Genomic DNA, 17,957 nt, shown 5'->3' with positions numbered 1-17,957 from the left:
AATCTGAAACTCCCGATCCAAGTGGAGGCTTCCGAGGAACAATGGAAGCAGACCGAGGAATGGAAGGTTTAGTCAGTCCCACGGAGGCCATGGGGATCAGTAGTGGGGCCAGCAGCTCCTGTCCTGGCTGGCTTCGAAAGGTAATTCCTTTGGTAGAGGTACCTTAAATAAAATACCAGATCCTTTGCAGGGACTGGAAAGGAGTTGTCAGAACCTTTCAGTTTCCCATGTCCTGTTCCAGTGTCTTGTAGCAGGCACCTGGTTTCTCATTTCTACCTGGAACAGAATCACCAAATCTTGAATCATTTTTTCTTCCTGACAAGAACAGATGCAAAATGTTCTCATACCTGTATTACTTAAATGAATGTAAATTAATACAAGCAGTTTTTGTAATACATGTGTGCAAAGATTAAGCTTATGATTTTGTACTGTGATTTGGGGCAATTGGAATGCTTACAATAGAGAAATGGATTATGCAAGTTGAAGTGCAGACAGTAAAAATGTTGGAGTAAATTTATTTATATAGAAAGTTGGTTGTAGCATATGGCTGTGCATAGAAGGATGGAGTAACACCTGTGCAGTAAGATCCCATTCTTTTAGCAAATATGTAATGCATAGGAAAATGTCTACTGTGAAGACTATACTAATAATTTTAACAGTGGTTATCTGTGAGTGATGGAATTGCTGGTGATTTTTATCATCTCCCTTTGCCCATCTGTATTTTCTCATTTTCTACAGTGAACATTTATAGTTTGTGAAATTTTAAATTTTTTTACCAAAAAGATCAAATCTATATATTTACAGCTCCCTTATAATAACTTGATAGCTGTACAGGGAGTCTGAATGGAGGAAGCAGTACACTGTACTCTCTGAAGCATCAGCTTCAGCCTTTAGAAGCCTGGCAATTGGCCTCGCTACCATCACCTTAGAGCTTCCCGAGTCACTGACTCGCCTACACAGAATAAGTGTGTTGGGGAAGCATGTCAGGCATTCCAGACTCTGTTCTTGAAGTTAAATTCCTATCACTGTAACTCCTCTGAGGAAGGGCTGACAGGTTGTGGACAGGTAGGGAGAGCTATGTCATAACCACAAGTGTCCTGGCCCACTAGAGGGTGCTGATGTCACAATAGAGTGAAAGCTTATAGCAAGAAGCAAGTTTGAGATAAAGTAAATGGCTCAGACAGAACTGATGAGATTCTCTCTATATACATAGGAGCTGGAAAATGCAGAATTCATCCCCATGCCTGACAGCCCGTCTCCCCTAAGTGCAGTTTTTCCAGAATCTGAGAAAGATACCCTGCCCTATGAAGAGCTGCAAGGACTCAAAGTGGCCTCTGAGGCGCCTTCAGAACACAAGCCCCCAGTAGGTGCCTGGGTAACTGAGCTTTTTGCCTTTGAATCTCAACTAGGTACAGTGGCTGCAAGCTCCACCCAGCTCTCTTGGCCTCACTGTCTCCTCCTCTGGTTTCTTTGGTCTCCGACTGCTCTGTATCAGTTCATGATGCTGTCTATTTGATAGTGTTTAAAGCCTCTACTGAAGGGTAAACTGAGTTGTCTTGGAAAAAATGTTCACTCTTTCACATTGCTGACAGGCAAACACTTTTCTATAGCAGAGAACTGTCTTTCTTTTCTTTCTGCCTCAAAAGTACCAACATTGAAATTCCAAAATTCAAATCCAATTTTTCACGATACTGATAGGGTAGGTTAGAGGCTTTAAATACAAGGTTGGGCAAAAGTAGATTTATAGTTGTGAGTATGTGAAGCACAGAGTATGTTCTTGAAATATTTTTTTTTTTTTAAATATATTTTATTGATTTTTCACAGAGAGGAAGGGAGAGAGATAGAGAGAGTTAGAAACATCGATCAGCTGCCTCTTGCACATGCCCGCAACCCAGGTACATGCCCTTGACCGGAATCGAACCTGGGACCTCTCAGTCCGCAGGCTGACGCTCTTTCCACTGAGCCAAACCGGTTTCGGCTGTTCTTGAAATATTTAATAGTTATTGTATTATTTTCCATACAAACAACTGTAAGCCAATTTTTGCCCAACCCTGTATAAGAAATAATGCTTAGGTCCAACACATGTCATGAATACCTAACCTTGATAGAAATTAAATTGTGGTAAATACCTCAATAAAACTGTAAACCAGGGGTCATCAAACATTTTGGGCCACACTATAATTATTTAAGGCTTTGTGACCATATATAGTCTCTTTAGCAGCTATGCCACTCTGACATTAGCAACCATAGATAATACATAATGAGTATGCTTGTATTCCAATAAACTTTACAAAAACAGGCAGTAGTACTGATTTGGCCTATGGACTGTCTTATGCTATAAACAGGGTACAATAGAAGAAGGGAGAAAAGTTGAGACTAGCAAAATTGAAAAGCTCCCCAAAAGAGGTAATGCAACCTTTGAAACTTTAAGGTAAACCTTTAAATTCCTCTGTCAGTTAGTCTTGAATTGTTTTAGGAATCCTGTTTACTGAACACCTCTCACATCTCTTCTAAAGTGTGATCCGCTACATTTCATGCATATTGACCCTTTGGATCACAGTTTCCTCACTGTGATTCAAAAGACTTGTTCCAAACTAAGTTATGCTTCCCCACCTCAGCATTTTATTTGTTTGTTTATTTTTAATCCTCACCCAAGGATATTTTAGAAAAAGAGAGAAACATTGATGTGAAAGAGAAACATAGATTTGTTGCCTCCCGTATGTACCCTGACTACAGATCGAACCCACAACCTGGGTATGTGCCCTGAATGGGAATCAAAACAGCACCCTTTTCAGTATGGCACGGCGCTCCAACCAACTGAGCCACACTGACCAAGCCCCATTTCAGCATTTTATTTTATTTTTTTAATATATTTTATTGATTTTTTACAGAGAGGAAAGGAGAGAGATAGAGAGCTAGAAACATCGATGAGAGAGAAACATCGATCAGCTGCCTCCCGCACATCTCCCACTGGGGATATGCCCACAACCAAGGTACATGCCCTTGACCGGAATCGAACCCGGGACCCCCCAGTCCGCAGGCCGACGCTCTATCCACTGAGCCAAACCGGTTTCGGCCATTTCAGCATTTTAAATGGGAAGATATCAGTACACTTTAAAATGTTTTCACAAAGTCTTCCAAAATAGATGATTGGTTTTTTTTACCTTAGCATAATGGAGACTGAGGCAGAGTTCTCTTGCCCTACTATGTTAGGGCCAGGTGCTCTTGTAATCCTGGCTGTTTTCTGTTTCTCTTGCATGAACTTCATGTGTATATGTTTTATTATATATTTTTTAAATATCTTTTTATTGATTTCAGAGAGAGAAAGAGAGAGGGAGAGAGAGATGGAAACATCAGTGATGAGAAAGAATCATTGATCAGCTGCCTCTTTCACAGCCCCCTCTGGTGATCAAGCCTGAAACCCGGGCATGTGCCCCAGCATGAATTGAACCGTGACCTCCTGGTTCATGGGCCGATGTTCAACCACTAAGCCACACCAGCCAGGCCTTATCTTATTATTTTAAAAGTAAAATCTGGTAGCACTTAGAGGAAATTTCGACTGGGGAGCTGTGGCATCCCGGCAGAACCTCCTATGACCTCTCTCTCTCCACTCTTTAGCCGCCTCGGCTGAATCCTGCAGGAACATGTGCTGGGAAGGGAACACCGTTGATTCCTCCTCCCTGTGCCTGCAGCACTCTGCAGGTGGAGGTTGAAAGATTGCAGGGTCTGGTGTTAAAGTGTCTGGCTGAACAACAGAAGCTCCAGCAAGAAAACCTCCAGATTTTTACCCAACTACAGAAGCTGAACAAGAAGTTGGAAGGAGGGCAACAGGTAAAAGCATTAGAAGAGTAATTCAATTTCAGAGTCTGTTTTTGAAGAATCACAGAAACAAAATTCCAAGGGCCAACATATACTTACTCTTTTGTAAGTACTTACCTTTTAATGATGTAACTTTTTGAATGAATTCCAGAAGCCCTGAGCCTGGTTCAAGCACCTGGATTGAATGATTTTTTATCACCTAACTTCCAGTGTTTTTTGTTAGTCTTTGTTTTTTCTTTTCCTTCTTATTATGAAAATTTTTAAATATGACAGTTCAGTGAACACCCATATATTCACTATCTAGATTCAACAATAGTTAACATGTTGCCTTATTAGTTTCGTGTGTGTGGATGTGTGTTTAGAATGTGTGTGGGTATATATCTGTGTGTATTTAAAGTGTATGTATTTATTTTTATTTTGATAAATCATTTTCAAGTAAATTATAAAAGTCATGATATAGCCTAAATTTTTTCTTAAACGTATCCAAAAATGAAGACATTCATTCTCTTGGATAACCACAATACCATTATCACACTTAACAAAATTAACACTAATTATCTCAGTTCTTATCCAGTATCCAATTGATACTCAAATTTTTCCAGTTTTCCCACAGAAGTGTCCTTAACTGTTTTTATCAGACCAGAATCCAGTCAAAAACCCCACATCACATTGTTATGTCTCTTGTTTCTCTTAATCTAGAGAATTCCCTTCACCACCATCACTTTTTTTTTTCCCCATGGCGACTTGAAGAAACAGAGTCAGTTGTTTAACAGAATGTCACACATTTCTGGATTTGCCTTGTTTTCTTGGGGCATTGCTTAACTTGTTCTTTTGTCATCCTGTCATTTCTGTAAACTGGAAGTTAGGTGCAAGACACAGTTAAATTTAAGTTAAACTTTTTTTTTTAAATCCTCACCTCAGGATATGCTTACTGATTTTAGAGAGAAAGGAAAGGAGAGAGAGAGAGAGTGTGAGAGAGAACATTGATTGGTTGCCTCCCCAAACCCGCAACCTTTTGGTATGCAGGATGATGCTTCAACCAACTGAGCCACACCAGCCAGAGCTTAAGTTAAACATTTTTTGTAAAAATCCCTCACAGGTGATGCCGCATGCATGGTTTTTAATGAGCCATAGTACAGCGTGAACTAGGATAGGGAAATATGGTTCAGTCCGTGGATTTGCTATTTAACAACTTTTTGTGTTTGGACAAATTACTTTGTTTTAATAAGCCCTTGTTTCTCACCTAAAAAAATAATACCACCTAGTTTGTATGGTTGTTTTGAGGATTAAATGAAATAATGTCTATGAAAATATTTTGGAAAGTAATGCTTACTAGAGGTAAGCATGGGGGGATTGGCAACTATAGCCGACTGGAGGGTTGTTTGCCTAGGGCTGCCTCCGTTTTTAAACTGAGAGTTCTGAATCCCAGAAAATCCTGCTCTCTGCAACAAACCGGGACAGTTTGCCTCCTACCTGCAGCAAATGTAAAGGGTAGCCTTTACCTAAGGTAGTACTGTGAACTTCCCACAGTCCTCTGGCCACAAATCCCTAGAGTTTGACATTGAAAATCTAGTCCTGAACTGCCATGATAGGTAGCAGTAGTGTTAATGTGGAACTGTGTTTTATCTGGACAGATGGGAATGCATTCCAAAGGAACTCAGACGGCAAAGGAAGAGATGGAAATGGATCCAAAGCCTGACTTAGATTCAGATTCCTGGTGCCTCCTGGGAACAGATTCCTGTCGACCACCCAGCCTCTAGTCTCCTGAGCCTGTATAGCCTCCAGGAAACTGGGATCCAGAGAACTTCACAGCACACTTACTGAATGCAGAGCGCGCTTTCCTGGCTTTGTTCACTTGCAGACAAGGAGCGAAGGCGGAGGCTCTGAAGCACTTTCCACATACACTTGGAGAGTGGCATTGCCTATTAGATAGGATCTAGGAGTGGTTTTGTTTTGGAGAATGGAAGGGCCCCGTGGCCCTGGCTTGGTCCTCAGTGACTGCCATAGCAACAGCAGCTCTGTACCTCATTGGTGATCCCACCTTTGAAGAGGAGACACAATGCTCACCTTAATTTTGCTGGTAGCAGCTTATATCCCATTTATCATTTTCACCGTTAATTGGAAGCTGCCTTGGAAATTCAATATCAGGCATTGCACCTCTGGGTGGAGGAGGGAAAAGTGTGAAGCTGGAGTGGGCTGGAACCAGGTGGGCCCCCCCCAGGGTCATCTGTAGAGAGGTGAAGTGCTCTGAGCCCTCTCAGGAGTCCTGAGTCCAGGAAAGACTGGTGGAGTCAGTCTCTTGGGCCAGTTTTCAGAAAGTTCAGTTACATCGTGCAGCTCAGTGCTTTAGGAGGAAAAATGGGCTTCAATTGCTTTTCCTCTGAGGTTGATTGAAATTTCTTTGGTGAGGAGTAGAGAAAGAAGGGCAGGTCCCTCCTCATCACACAGCTGGAGTGTCCAGCTGTGGCCAGTGCAGGGTGGGCTTTCCTAGCTTTGGAAGATGCCTCTGAGAGATGAGGTGGCTTGTAGAGAATTGAGCCAGTCGGGCAGTAGGAGTGGCCTTAAGAGAAAACCATGAGGGACAGGAAGTCCTCTAGCTGCCTCTGCTTGCATGTTAGAGGGGCCGGCAGTGACAGTCTTCCATCCAGGCGGCCTCTTATGCCTCTGCCTTCATGGCTCTTACGGTTCTGATCTTGACATCAGCAGCCCCATCCACTCCTTTTCTGTATGTCTAGTCAGTATTTTCTCCCTTTGGTGTTTATGACGCCGTTATCAGTGAATCTGTATCACCTTTCATACTTAAGTGGCCCAAAGCCAGCCCCCAAACCTGGTAGTCCCTAACAGAACAGGTAAAGCCTGCCAAGTGAAAGGAATTTGGCCGAGCTCCCTTCTAATCATGTAGTCATGTCCTTATAGACCGGAGCAAGCTGGCTTTCCCAAAGAAAGTGCCCTAGAGCGTTTGATGATCTTACGTAGGGTGTGAGCTTGGTATCTCCACCTAGCCTTGTGAAAGGTTCATGGGCCGCCTTGGACCGCCTTGAAGAGTTTCACATCCTACCTTCCTAGAAACAGCTACATTGTTTTATTTCCTTTTCCCTAAACCAAAACATAAATGTTTGATGTCTATTTAATACTTTGGAAGGATCTGTGCAATGGAAATGTTGTCATTTCCCTGTAAACTGATGATGTAAAGGCTGATGTTCCAGGTAAACCCCATAGCTGGGGATGGGCAACTCTGTCCAATGGGATCTTCTTTGGTTTGATGTTCCCATTGTTTTCTCAGTTCTGGGAAGCCTAGTACAATGGTACTAATGTAATCACTGAAGCCTTTTCTTAAAATAAGGGAAGGGGCCAACCCTGGATTAAGCTACAAATTCTAGGGACTTGGGGGTTTGCTATACACCCTAATAATGGGTTTGGTTCACCATGTAAACGCAACTTTGATTTTTTTAAAGGACTGACTGGCCTTTCACATTCTTGTGTCCCTCATGCTTACCATCTCAGCAGGCCTCAGAGGCAGGGTCAGTTTGGGTGTTAATCATGAGTGTTGCTTCTGCTATGGATCTGAGGAACATGGGATGTGGCTGAGACTGGGGGATGGAAGTGAGCATTGAAGGGAGGGTAAGACCCCTGTCCTTGTTCCGGAGTTACTCTCTAGCAGTGGAACGCTGTGGTCATTTTCTCTAGCATGTTCCCTTGGGAAACCTAGGTTTGCTATGAACCTGGCTGAGAATCTAAATTCTGTGCCTTAGAAACAATTTGCACTTTCCCAAATTGTGCCTGGGACAGCGGTATTTTCTCCACCAAACAGCTATGCAAACAGAAACCAGTTCAAAGGTGGCAGCCATGCTTAGATAAAAAGTGAAAAGTGAGGTAGCAGAAATGTCTTTGAATGGTTTTCTGTAATTCTCCACTTCTCTATACAGTGCTAGGTGTTTAAGTTTTCCGTAGTATTGCTTTTGAGTTACAGTATAACCTGAGTTATTCCTCTGCTCTGACATTGTTGCTGAAGAACTAGCTTTTGTTGGCCAGATGTTTGAAAGGTTGAGGGTGGAGTGGTTTGGCATTTCTATTTTAAATAAACATTTAAACTCTCAATCAGTGCTATGCCTTACTAAGTCTGTGCATGGACACTGTCACTGGGGATAAAACACTCAGATTCCAGGCCTTCGTGAATCTTTTAATTCAGTGGTAACAGAAACAATGCAAGGGACATTTGCACAGAAATAATCTTTCCTCCTTCCAATTTCTTACTAACAGAATCATTTCCCCCACTCCCAAAAAAACCTTCTGAAATACTGTGCTAAAGTGCAGAGGGAGAAGAAAACAAGCCATTAGAGGAGGAAGAATCACTTCTTGTACTTGCCTCCCTGATCACAGTGGCTTTTTCAAGTGATGATGCCATTTATGTTTATAAAACTGGTTTCCCTCAAAGAGAATGAACTGTATTTTGGTCTCCCTGGCATAGCACAGCCACGTTACAACTTCTCTTGGCTGAGCATTTCACTAGAGTGTAAAGCAAAAGCAGCCTTAAACTCACATTTCATTTGGTTTGCCATGTATTTGGAAACATTCATAATAGACCAACTCTGGAGCAAAGATGTAAATAAATTCTTTCAAAAAAGTATCCCTGGGCCTATAAAGTATTATTCATGATAGTGTCAGGGCAGAGTGGGCTGTAGCCAGGGCTACAAAACATGTTCTTCCCTACTGCAAAGCCAAAAATCATTTATTGCTTCGATAACTAACTATGGAAATAAACATACTGATCACTAAACCTCATAGAATCATAACATTTGGGAGAAAAACAGTATCACATCTCAGCTACCTCCTGTGCAGTTGTGAAGTGGTAAATTGATGACAAAAAAAAAAAAATGCTGGCCCAAAGGTAGTGTGCTGCCTTAAATACACCACTGTTAAGCAGCACTATGTTACCATGTCTGCACACAGTGAGTTAACTATGAGATTTTCCCCACTGCTTAACCTTTGAACTTTATAATTTATAACATTTACATGCACTAAAGGTTCTTGGATGAAGTAGTATAATACATAGACTAACAAGCAGCATTGATTTCTCCACGCATCATTCTCTGCTACCCAGGAAGAGACTTCCCAAAGATCAGTTCAAGCTAAATTTAAAAGACGGACATAATCAAGGCCTAAGCATGTTGTGACTGAAGGGAACATTAAGACATTGACTATTGTTTTATTTCTCTAGCAACATAGTGAGTAACTGCTTCCTGTGTCTCTAGAAAGCACCCTGCCCCCCCCCCCCCCCCCCCACACACACACACACACTTTATTCTCCCCGGAGGGCCCGGATCTGTGACCTTAATAATCATGCAGGGATCCCCAGCCCAGTGCCTGTGGGGCCAGGCAGATAAGGCACATAAGTGGGCCTGTGGTGCTCTGAATGCTCTCCCCTGTCAAGGAGCAATTGGTTCTGAGCCTCATTCAATTAGTGCCATGCAGGGTGGCTGGCCTGGTCTTTCCAGAACTTCTAGTTATGTAAGAGATGCTCCATATCCCAGTTTGTAAATGCCAGGTTATATCGTTAGTGCTGTGCCAGCAAATAAACTGTGGGGCAAGCAGTCCACAGGCCACCACTTAGTAACGTTTGGCCACGGCCCATTTTTGCCATCTATTGTTTTTACCATCAAGTATGAAACAAAGTGGACCTTGTTAAACTTGCCTGGGGAATGTCATAGTTGGATTAAATATCCACTGTGTATGTGAGGCTTCTTTAAGTGGCCAACTGAAAGCCCTGTTATGTGATACTTTTTTCTTTGCAACAGTTAAAAGCATAAAACAAGTCAATATATGCTGTTTTTAAAATACGTAATTTTTTTTCCAGCCTAATGTCCTGTAGCTTCACAGCTAGAGTCTTAAACTCACATTTCAAAGGGGTTTGATCTGTTAGCCCCGCCACTCAGCAGAAGCTGCAGTGGAAATGAAACAGGAATGAGTGGCCGTCTGTTGTTGAGTAAAATACGGTTTTGTTGTGTGCCTAGTCCTCTCTGCCCGGGTCAGGTTGGGTGACTTTTACAGTATTTTAAACTAATAATTGGAGTGAATGCTCTCAGGACAATAACCCTACTGGTATTTCAGGTCTGTTATACTAGCTTCATCCTATCAGAGCTGATACTACTCTGTCAGATACACCTCATCACTGCTCCCACTTGGCAAGTTGAGGGCTCATTTGTTTAATTTTAAATCCCACAAACCCATTTATTGAGGGTCTAATTATAAAGGTTCCTTGCACTAGGCATGATTCTGCACAGAGAAAATGAAAAACACCTGGTACCTTTTCCTTCAAAGTTTGCTTTCTAAAAAAGAAGTTGCCTGTGGGTGGTATAGTCAGTGGGGACATGCACATAGCAATGTACAGCTTGCTTTCATGGTACATTTTGCTGCTTCATTTGAAATACCATCCATCCAACTTACCAACCTCATTTGAAAGCAGAGTGCTAGCAATAGCTGAAGCTGAAGTTTCCTCCCCTTTGACATTAGAAAAGAACAACTACAGAGACATACAGTGTGTTTTCCCCCATCCCTACCTGTGACGTAGATGAAGATGAGGTTCCCTTTACGAGACAGTACACCATAGGGAGGGTTTAGGATGTATTGGTTTTTAGCCAGGACCATGCACCAGGGAGGTCACGGACAGACTTCCATTTGCCTTACAATGAAATTGTATTATCTTTTATGAGATATCATCTGGGTGACCTAGGTCCTCTGACACCAACTCATCTGAATGAGCCAACTTCTCACAAGAATGAGAAGAGTTAACAGGAGCCACAGACAAACATGCGGAGGCAGTGGCAAGAAGGCCAAGCAGATGCAGGCACTTAGCTAGCACAAACCACAAGCCAGCTCGTGAGAAGACAGCTTTAATGTAGCCTGCTCGCCACTCTTAACTGTCTTCACCCATCAGTTCTTAGGGCAGTAACATGAGGCACACCAGCCTGAGGTGGGAGGCTGACTTCCTTCTGCCTCCTGCTGCTAGCAATGGGTTTCTCCTCCCTGATTTCAGCTCTGCAGGCTGATCTGGGAGACGTACAAATTCTAGTTCTTCCTGCTTTGCATCAAATCATTCTACTCCTACCTACTGCTCAAGAGAAGCCGAGTTTTCTGGAACGACTGAGGAGGTTTCCACTCCTGTCTGCTCAACTGGAATGCTTCCTTGGAGGCAGAGGACGGTTCTTGATGGTCTTGCACTTGGGAATGTGCCGCTCAGCCACCTTGGGAGCAAAGTGACGGCTACAGTGAGGACACTGAATATAGTCTGGATTTTCTGCAGGCGGGATGGGAGGCAAGTCTGAGGGGTTGCCACCTTTGGCAATTACCCGCTGGACCTCTCGAGCCTGGCGGAGGGTACGGATGAAGGATTCATGCTTCTGTCTCCAGTTGCTCTTCCGTGGAGCTTCAGCCTATAAGTAGAAGGCAGACCAATCATTCAACGTGGCATTTATCTCATCTCCCGAGTCTCCACTAGAATGACGGTAAGGAAACGGTTCAATCCTGACTTGCCTGTGTGGAGGCACTTACACTGAGGGCCTGCAAAGGGGGATGAGTACCGAGAAGCAAGCCATGACCCCCAGGAGAGACCTGGAGAGCCTCGGGGCTAGAAAGTGCCAGGCCCCCAGGGCTGCTATCCCACCCTGCACATCCACATCCTCACAGGAGAACAGGAGTTTATTCTCTGGAGAAATTGAACCAGACAGGTGTCAGATTCACGAAATCCAGGCACAGGGGGGAAAAGGTTAATCTTGGGGCTGAAAATAGGGAGCAAGTACAAGTGTACATGATGAGCTGCAGAACTGTCAGCCTCCTTCCCTCACTTGGCTCCCTGGGTGCCAAACACATGGGCACCTTCTTAGGAGACTGAAGGGTTCTCTGGATGCGCCAAGCAGGCAAGAGAAAAGCCATCAGACACTAGCCCTGGGGGACGGCAATTAAAAGGCTCACTGTTTGATAACCCTAATATGAAGGTCCTTAGTCAACAAGCCCACTTAAGCTTAAATATGAATGGACAGCCAAGTATTACCAGATATTTGAGTAAGCTCGAACATGAGACCAAAACAAGTATACAAGCAAACACACACACTCAGGAAGCAGCAACAAAGCAGGTACCAGGAAAAAACATTTTTTAAATGAAAAACCATAGTACCAACAAAGAAGTTATTAGAAGAAATTGTGACCATAAAACAAGAAGAATATATACACTATGGAAAAGGAACAAAGACCAGAAAGGCGTGGCAGGTGTGGCTCAATTGGTTGAGCATCATCCCATGTACCAAGAGGTCACCTGTTCGATTCCTGGTCAGGGATCAATTCCCAGTAGGGGGCATGCAGGTAGCAGATGATCAATGTTTCTCATCAATATTTCTCCCTCTCCCTTCCACTATATAAAAATCAGTATAAATGTTTTAGAACTTTGATAAATTAAAACTGATAGCAGAAAATAAAAATGTTACAAAATAATGTCAAGAAGATTATGCAGAATGGGAAAGATCAAGATGGAAAGTAGAAAATACAATATTAAAAAATTAGAAACTCAATCCAGGAAGTTCAACATCTGGCCAATATGCATTCCAAAAACAAACAAAAAACACAAAGAAGGCAAGAGGAGGAAAGTATTAAAGAAATAATACTATAAACATTCCTAGAGTTAAATGTCACTACTCTTAAGATTGAGATAGCTTACCAAGTACCCAACATAATCATTATAAAACCAGACTTACAGAACTTAAAATCCTGTAAGATTTTAGAAAAACAAAAAAAAGGATGATTTCCTATAATGGAGCAAAAATCAAAATGGCATCAGATTTCTCAACAGTAACATTGGATGCTAAACACTAGTGGGAAAATGCCTCAAAAATCTGAACAGAAACTCATTTTCCATCAAGAAATCTCTACCTGGCCAAGCATCAATCAAATTATAAGGCTATGACATAGATATTTTCATTCATTCCAAACAAACATATGTCTCCCGTGCATCTTTCTTAGTAAACTCCCACAAGGAAAGAAGTATAGCAAGAACAAGGAAGACTCGGATGCTGGAAACAGGACCCAACACAGCGGAGAAGCAAAGAGAAGTCCCAAGACAACAGGGATGCACCAGGTGTGGAAATAACCAGTGCAGACTAGAGCAGGAGGGAAAAGAGTGGTCAAAGGGAGGTTTCCAGAATTTAAAAAATCAAACTGATGGACTGTCTGAGGTGTTTGAACAATTACAAAAACATTAGCAGGTGTCTGACATCAGGTGAATCATTAAAAAAAATTATAGAGATAAGGTACATTTGAAAATAAGTCAATTATTAACTCCAGGTGCATGTGGGCAGGACAGAATTTGTTCACTCATCAGTGAACAGAATATATGTGGTTATTATAATGTAAAAGCTGACCACTGGTTTAACACAAAATTGTAATTCCACTACAATGGCCGTACACATGTTTATAAAATGTATTCAAATATTTAGACTAATAAAAATGAATCTTAAAAAGAAGGCAAGTGATGTCACATCATTAATGATGAATACTAGGAAGAGATATTATCGAAGGAAAAGGAAGGGTCCATCAGGAGAGTCTTATTGAAATAGACAAGAAGGCAAGAGAATCCATGTTGGAGGTGGTGTCCAGGAACTGAATTAGAGAAAAGTTTGCCAACTATGATACTTAAATTCTTCGTTTGTTTTTATATTCAGTTAGCACAATCACAAAGTACCAAAATGTGGCCTCTATGCTCAAATGCTTATGGTCCAGTAGAGAGACAAGAGGTATGCGTATACTGAAAGTTACATGAATATTAAACGATATCAGAAAAATCACCTGTTCCTACTGAATACACTGGAACAGTGGTCGGCAAACTCATTAGTCAACAGAGCCAAATATCAACAGTACAACGATTGAAATTTCTTTTGAGAGCCAAATTTTTTAAACTTAAACTATATAGATAGGTACACTGTTATTAACTTAATTAGGGTCCTCCTAAGGTTTAGGAAGATCCACACTCAAGGGGCCAAAGAGCCGGTTTGCTGGCCACGGCACTAGAAGAATGAGAGGGAGACACAAACTACTCAGTTTCTAAGGGCACAAACTTTGGGAATGAGACAGGACATTCCAAGGAGGGGAGTGCATCTCAATGCAGATCCTTTCTGCCTTGGTGTCTTCGATGCAACATATTCCCCCAAACTAGTTTCCACAAAGCAAGGGTATCTGATCCCAGACACCCAAATCTTTTGCTTCACTGCTACTGTATTTAGGAATTTAATTTACATTCTGGCCAGAAATAAACCACTAGAGTAGTGCCCTGGCAGATAGCTCAGTTGGTTAGAGCTTTGTCTCTATACACCAGATTCGGGTCAGGACACATACAAGAATCAACCAATGAATGCATAAATAAGTGAAACAACAAATCAATGTTTTTCTCCCTCCCTCCCTCTCTCTCTTCCTCCCTCCTTCCAACCCTTCCTCTTTCTAAAAAAAAATTAATTAAAAAAAAGAAATGAAAACAGAATGACTCACATGTTGCTAGAATAGTAGAGGCTCTGAGATCATGTGGTCTAGATTTTCACAAATGTTGACCATTTGCATACTACATTCACTTTATCCCCCATTAATATTTTCTTTAAATTCATGATTCTTAGAAATCAAGGGCATAATATGTTGTATTTTTTAACAAACACTAAAACTACTAAAATAAAAAATGTCTGACAGCATGCCACACTTTGAGAAACACTCATTTACAAATCAAGTGGCATAACCTTGACAGGGTGGTAGTTATTCACGGGACAATCCCCTCCAGATCTAATGGTCCAAATGTGCCAATGAAGTTCCCCTAAGCTTATCATGGAAATGTCCCAAAGTCCTTACTTTTTACAGCTAGGTTTTCTGCAGCTGGAAATGTTAACCAAAAATAAAGTCATTCACCTTTAAGGTGTTTACACTCTAAATGGAGAGAAGAATTCCAAACTTAATTGTGTTTCATGTATTTTACTTAGAAGGTATATAAAAACTGAGCTAATCTTGAAAAAGTAGATGTGGTCACAGGAGTAGTAACAGATTCTAATCTCGGAAGGTGGCAAAGTATATTGCAAAGTGAAAGGAACTCTCTCAAGGTAGTAAAATGCAGAATAGTACCTTTCTTTTAAATTTTCTAAAAGTAAATGTTTATCACTTTTATAATAAAAGAGTGACAAATTACATGATAAAATACATGAAAGTGATAAATTTCTTCTAGATACCCTGGGGTGAGGATTAACAACAACAAATGACTGGATTTTGGAGTCATTCCAACCCAGTTTTATATTCTGACTCTGCCACTTAAAGCTGTTTGTGATCTCATTCAAGTTGACCTGAGACTTGATTTTTGAATTGATAAGAGATCATGAAATCCTCATGTTTGTGGTGAGGGTCGTATGAAACTCCTGCTCACAGTAATAACCAATAAATGTTCATTAATAACCAATAATTGTTAATTTATAACAATTAAATTTTTTCTTAAAAAAACAAACACCAAATGAGGCTATAACAGGCCTTTACAATGATCCCCACTCAAGGTCAAATCCGTAAGGTCCTTGTTACCTTGACTGAGGCTGGTCCCTTCCAGTTCAAGTACTGCTCTAGTTCTGTGCCCTTGGCCCGGGCCCGGGAGGAGTCAAACACTTTCCTCTTGGAGCTCTGCATCCTGCTGCAGACGTTGGAGTGTCTCTCCAGCCTGAGCAAGAGAAAGTTGCGTCCACAGTGGCTGCATTTGCCCAGTTCTGGCTCTTCGGTGGAACAGCTGGAACCTGAGGAGTGTGGTGCCCTAGGCCAGTTAGAATTGCTGGTGGACCTTGGCAAAGTGCTGCCTGGCCCTTCTGTAGGCTGAGGACACTTCTCCTTCACCTGCCCCGAGGCGCGGTCTCGGATTTTGTTGTTGTTTGCCACTAGTCTTTCCCTTTTGAGCTTCTGCATCCCATAACCAGAGAACTGGAATGGACTACAATTTTCTTGAGACCCTCCCCAAGTTTCCTCCTCTCCACTGAAGACCTCCTTAGAGCCATAGTCTGGGGAGAAGACGGGTCTGTAAGTGGTGTTGCTATTACCTTTAAGTCTCCTCCTGGGGAGTGTCAGTCTCTGTAACTCCCTTTTTTCATTTTCCTCTGCCTGTTCTTTTTCCTTCTGGATCCTTCTGAGTTCTTCTTCTGTCTTCTTCAGCTTTTCCCGTAGGAGGGTCTCTTTTCTTCGGATTTCCTCCTCTAAATTCTCCCCTGCAGCTTCTAGTCTTTGGATCTGCAGCCACTCGGTCCGGGTGGGTTTTGCCATGGTCCTCTCCCCCTGCCTGGCAGCAGCAGTACCAACCACAGATGAGCCGGCCCAGTTCCTCAAACCAAAGCCGCTGTATGACAACTCCCTTGGCCCAGGGGGTCTTGGAGAGACGTCTTGGTCCCCATCCATGCCAGTCTCACCTGTACTATGAGACTTCCTGTGGAACACAGGTTTCAGTGGGTATGCCCGGTCCACTCCAACTCGCTTCTTTGTGAAGGGGATGAATTCATGGTTATTTGCTTTGGGGTACTGAGACTGAGGGCCTGATGAGTAAAACAAATCCTTGGCTTGGCTCTGGAGGTGGCTCTTTGGCTCTTGCTGGCTGAGTCCAGCACGGTGGGGACAGAAGCAGCTCCCAGCTCTCTCACAGGTGTTCCGTTTGGTGTGAGGGTAGGGATGATTCAGCATCATCAGCTCTTTGTTGCTCAAAAGCTTCTCCTGGGAATGATGCCTCAGGTGCCCCATTGAGGACAGCTGGGGAGAGTCACCTTTTTCATAGGGCTCTTGCTTACTTGCGTGGAGCCCGGGAGCTTTTGTTTTATTATGCGGGAGCATCACACCCACAGGCAGAGGTGGTGCCAAGTGGAGATCAGCCATTCAGGGTCTGGACTGAAGCCTAGAGGAGGTTTAAACCAGATACAGGTGAGAAGTTTTTTCTGAGTTCACCTTGGTCATTAAAGCAACTGTCTACATGTGTCCTACCCACGTTTTCCTTTAAGCCTTTAGGGACAGTGGTGCCGAGTCTGCCAGAGCTCTCCTTCCGGAAGCGTTAGGTGAGGGCTTATTTAGTCCTGTGAATGCTTATCAGGTCCTGAAGATAGAAAAACGAATGTGCTACAGGTGTTCCTGCCACCTACCTTTCCTCGACCCCGGTACCAGCCTCCGCTGTACAGAGGGGTGCTCCTGGCACACACAGTACATACTCCATATGGGTGCAAAGCGCTCTGGGAAGAGCTGTTGGATTGGAAGTCAGGTTTTCGTTCTGCAACACAGGACAAGCCACCTCCCCTTGCTGGCTCCAATTTTTCCACTATAAACGGAGGAGTTGGCTCAGTTACATGGCTGTAATTTAGGGACCTTAAGACTCCAAGTCCAGCCCCATGATTTTACAGGTGAGAAAACTGCGGCCGGAGGCAGTGACCGGCCCACAGAGCTCTCAGCGCTTCCCTCCCGCTGGGTCCGCGCTCCACTCCCAGGAGCAGAGCAGCCGCACGGGGCCTGCAGCAGGTGCCTGGCCGTCAAACCCTCACCCAAGGAGTCCCAGCGGTGGGAGGTTTGTAACCTGAAAAAGGGGGTGGGAGAGGGGCACCTGACCCGACCGCCGCGGGTTTGAGGTCCGGAACACGGAAGTCACACCCTGTCCTGGAGGGTCAGCCGGGGGGTCCCCACTGGGGGCTCCGCTTTGGAGACAAGCCTTCATTTTGTCCATCGGGCCCTTGGGAGCGCGAGGGGCTGACCCCACGTCTTCCCGCCCTTCCGCGTACCTGGCTGTCAGAGACAACTCCAGCTCAGGGGAAATCGCAGCACCAAACCCCTCCACTCACCGCCGGCCGCACCGGCGCCCGCAGCTGGCCCCTGTTATGCCCGTTGCCTGGAGACGCGAGCGCGTGCGCGCGCAGCCCCGCCTCCCGCCGCGAACGCCGCGGGGTAACGGGTGGGGAGGGGGATCACGCGCAGGCGCAGTCAGAACATGAAGGGGAGCGGCCCAGGGCAGCTGCGTTCGGTCTGACTGTCCCTTGACCCCGTGTCCCGCCAACTCTGCCGCTCCGTGCCCTTGGGGAACAAGGGAGGGGATGGGAGAGGCTTTTCTGGGGCTTCGTCAAAAA

The 17,957-nt window shown here is 43.6% G+C and overlaps 2 protein-coding genes across 4 annotated transcripts in view; one reads left to right on the top strand and one right to left on the bottom strand.

Annotated features, from left to right (window-relative positions):
- Positions 1-7,922, top strand: part of NEK9 (NIMA related kinase 9) — a gene marked incomplete at its 5' end in the record, with an annotated part of 38,941 nt that extends 31,019 nt beyond the window's left edge. The window contains 4 exon segments of the mRNA XM_015558003.1: positions 1-140; positions 1,214-1,375; positions 3,619-3,831; positions 5,454-7,922. Of these exon segments, the coding sequence (XP_015413489.1) occupies positions 1-140; positions 1,214-1,375; positions 3,619-3,831; positions 5,454-5,579 (641 nt within the window).
- A 2,774-nt stretch (positions 7,923-10,696) lies between these two features.
- On the bottom strand, positions 10,697-17,756 carry ZC2HC1C (zinc finger, C2HC-type containing 1C). Of its 3 annotated transcripts, none has more exons than XM_006778794.2 (3): positions 17,616-17,756; positions 15,406-16,747; positions 10,697-11,249 (listed from the first exon to the last, which is right to left on the bottom strand). In XM_006778794.2, exons 2-3 carry the CDS (start codon positions 16,726-16,728, stop codon positions 10,986-10,988), a joined length of 1,587 nt encoding a protein of 528 aa, XP_006778857.1. In that variant the 5' UTR covers positions 16,729-16,747; positions 17,616-17,756; the 3' UTR covers positions 10,697-10,985. The 3 variants fall into 3 exon arrangements, with proteins under 3 accessions (XP_006778857.1, XP_006778859.1, XP_015413521.1); XM_006778796.2 differs by having other exon boundaries at positions 17,676-17,756; XM_015558035.1 differs by lacking the exon at positions 17,616-17,756 and adding an exon at positions 16,989-17,609.
- Between the last annotated feature and the right edge of the window lie 201 nt (positions 17,757-17,957).

The sequence above is a fragment of the Myotis davidii genome, unplaced genomic scaffold, assembly GCF_000327345.1.
Source record: "Myotis davidii unplaced genomic scaffold, ASM32734v1 scaffold309, whole genome shotgun sequence".
NCBI lineage: Eukaryota > Metazoa > Chordata > Mammalia > Chiroptera > Vespertilionidae > Myotis > Myotis davidii.
The sequence above is the reverse complement of the archived record's forward strand: the minus strand, read 5'-3'. Positions and strand labels throughout refer to the sequence as shown.